The sequence below is a fragment of the Eucalyptus grandis genome, chromosome 9 (genome assembly GCF_016545825.1).
Source record: "Eucalyptus grandis isolate ANBG69807.140 chromosome 9, ASM1654582v1, whole genome shotgun sequence".
In the NCBI taxonomy this organism is placed as follows: domain Eukaryota; kingdom Viridiplantae; phylum Streptophyta; class Magnoliopsida; order Myrtales; family Myrtaceae; genus Eucalyptus; species Eucalyptus grandis.
Genome location: NC_052620.1, coordinates 21,212,981 through 21,215,880, shown reverse-complemented (window position 1 = coordinate 21,215,880; position 2,900 = coordinate 21,212,981). Strand labels below are relative to the sequence as shown.

General features: G+C 49.6%; 1 protein-coding gene across 1 annotated transcript; it reads left to right on the top strand.

Annotated features, from left to right (window-relative positions):
• Positions 1-201: 201 nt before the first annotated feature.
• On the top strand, positions 202-1,925 carry LOC104418559 (mitogen-activated protein kinase kinase kinase 18). Its single transcript, XM_018863102.2, has one exon. The coding sequence runs from the start codon at positions 305-307 to the stop codon at positions 1,439-1,441; it is 1,137 nt and encodes a 378-aa protein (XP_018718647.2). The 5' UTR covers positions 202-304; the 3' UTR covers positions 1,442-1,925.
• Positions 1,926-2,900: the final 975 nt, after the last annotated feature.

Genomic DNA, 2,900 nt, shown 5'->3' with positions numbered 1-2,900 from the left:
TCACGTGCCCAATCCAATCCAATCGAGAAGAATGAATAAAAACGCCCTCATCTTATTAAAAAAATAAAATTGAAAAAAATTGCAAATATATAAATAAAATAAAATAAAATAAAAATAAGAAAAAGATCTCCTCCCTTTCCTCGGCAGTATAAAAACCGCGTGCCAGCGGCTCCTCTGTTTCATCATTCTTCCTCACCAACCAAAAGCCAAAACCCACGCGAGACAGAGCGCGCAAAATCGCCCGCCCTCTCTCTGAAAAACTTCTCTCAAAGCCCTGCAAAACCCTCAAGATTCGCGCGAAGCCATGGATTGGGTCCGTGGCAAAGAGATTGGCCACGGCGGCTTCGCCACCGTCCACCTCGCGGCGCCCGCCGGGACCTGCCCCTCCGGCCTCCCTCCGCTGATGGCCGTCAAGTCCTGCGACGCCGCCCTGTCTTCCTCCCTCAGGCACGAGAGGCGGGTCCTGCGCGAACTCGGCGACTGCCCGCGGATTGTCCGCTGCTTCGGCGACTCGCTCACCGCCGAGCACGGCGGCGGCGAGGAGCTCTACAACGTCCTCCTCGAGTACGCCGCCGGCGGCAGCCTCGCCGACAGCATGAAGTCCAGGGGGAAGCCCCTCTCGGAGCCCGAGATGAGACGCCACGCGAGGTCCATCCTGGAGGGCCTGGAGTTCGTCCACTCCGAAGGGTTCGTCCACTGCGACGTCAAGCTCCAGAACATCCTCGTATTCCCCGATGGTGGCGATGAAGTCAAGATCGCCGATTTCGGCCTGGCGAAGAGAGCCGGCGAGCGGTTGTCGAAGGGCGGGAAACGGGGCGGGGTCGAGTGGCGGGGGACGCCCATGTATATGGCGCCAGAGTCCGTGAACTGCAACGAGTACGAGCCGCCCTCGGACGTATGGGCGCTCGGGTGCGCGGTGGTGGAGATGGCGACGGGAAGGCCGGCGTGGGGGTCGCGGGCCGAGTCGAACGCGTACGCCCTTATGATCAGAATCGGGGTCGGAGAAGAAATCCCGGATATTCCAGAGGGATTGTCGGAGCAGGGGAAGGACTTCTTGATGAAGTGCTTCGCAAAGAACCCGAAGAAGAGGTGGACCGCCCGTATGCTCTTGAAGCACCCCTTCCTTGCCCTCGACGGCGTCAACAACGACGAGGAGGTCGTAAGAGATTGCGGAGCCGACGAATTTGCGGATTCCTCTCCGAGGTGCCACTTCGATTTCCCGGACTGGGTTTCGTTACAACTTTCAGGGACGAGTCGGGAGTCGGGCTCGGGCTCGCTTTCGCCTTCCTCTGAGGTGGATTCTGATCAGTCCTTCGTTACAGAGCACGCTGCCTTGGAGGTCTCGGTGGGTTCTTCGTCGGCGACCGATCGGATTGGGGAGTTGGCGAGCCAGGTGAGGCCGAATTGGGAACATTCCGAGGATTGGGTGACGGTTCGATGATCAGAATCGTTCCACTTCCAAAAACAGAGTCAGCTTGGCTAGAACAGAGCACAGACAGAGCAGAGTCTTCTCGGATGATTCTTTTCTTTTTTTTGGGGTCAATCCGAGGGTCCTGATTCAATTGATTCCTTTATCCTTTTTCCGTTTCGGCGACTGTGAATATTGATTCCATTATTACAGAGGAGAGAGATGTAGTAGAGAGAGAGACAGACACTTTCTTTGATGCAATGAAAGATTAAAAAAAAAAAAAAATCACATCTTTTTCGCGGCCGCAATTCAGTTGCTGCAAGTTGGACCGAATCTCTGCAACTTTTTCCATCGATTGGCGACCCTCTCATGTGGGGGAGTTCGCTGCTTTCGCTCGGAAACAGTTCACATCGGTTGCAGCGAAGCAGTTGGGATTTCATGAAGGCGACTTCTTTCTTGTTTTAACCATCTTTTACATTACATACCCATCTTCAATTTTATTTCCTCGTAAAAAAAAGAAAAAAATTTTACAAACTTGCCCGTTACCTGTAAAAATCAAAAGATTATCCACGACCTAAAATAGGAAACATTACTTAAATCCATTGAGAGCTGCGAACTTGCTAATTTGATGCTTCGCTTCGTTGCTGAGTGTCTTAAAAAAGCGGTCAAGCCGACCGGAGTAATTCCTGTTTTTTTCCTCTCTGGCTTCGGCGCCTAGGATGGCGGGAAGCGCAAGTTGGGTTTTTGTTTTGGCAGCATTAGGCGCGGACAGGACTTGTTGCCTTTTTTACAGGGAAAAGAGAGGAGGAGGGGGGCGAATTTATTATGGTGTCGAAGGATTCGGGATTTTAATTGATGCCACCTTTTGAATGCTATCCCGATTTGAGGATGTCCCCATCACTCCCCATTGCTTTGAATTCAGAGTCATCGACCAACCCCCCCTCCCAAAAAAATAAAAATCAGAGTCCAAGATCTCGGACTCAAGCAAGTTGCCTCTAGGGTTTTTCTCTTTCTTCTTCTTCTTCTTCTTTTTCTTCTTCAATTATTATTATTATTTTTTTATTTTACATGGAATTTGCTACAAGAATATATCTTCATAGCTCTTGCTTAGGTATTGAAACTATAGAGGGGCCATGTCGAGAATCGAGGATCATGGAGAGACGAGGGAGCGGGGTTGTAAGATGGAGAATGGAAGAATCCGCGAAGAACCATTTGATCAAAATTCGATCGAGGGGTGTTTGGGTTTCGGATCATACTATTTTCCTTACCCATATGTGAATTTTAGACAAAAATTGCCCTGCTCTAGCTGCAGAAATAAACTGGCCGGTTAGCAAGTTTGGATCTTTATTCAAGATTAATTTATCCACTCAAAGACCCTATTTGAAATAAGATTTACTCTGGACACATTATACATACGTACGTACGTACATATATATAGAATACGACTATACTTTAAGCCACTATTAGAAATTTTCTTGTGAAAGAATGGAAC

Excerpts from the sequence above, each read along its gene's own strand:
- LOC104418559 (XM_018863102.2), top strand. The coding sequence starts at position 305 with ATGGATTGGGTCCGTGGCAAAGAGATTGGCCACGGCGGCTTCGCCACC.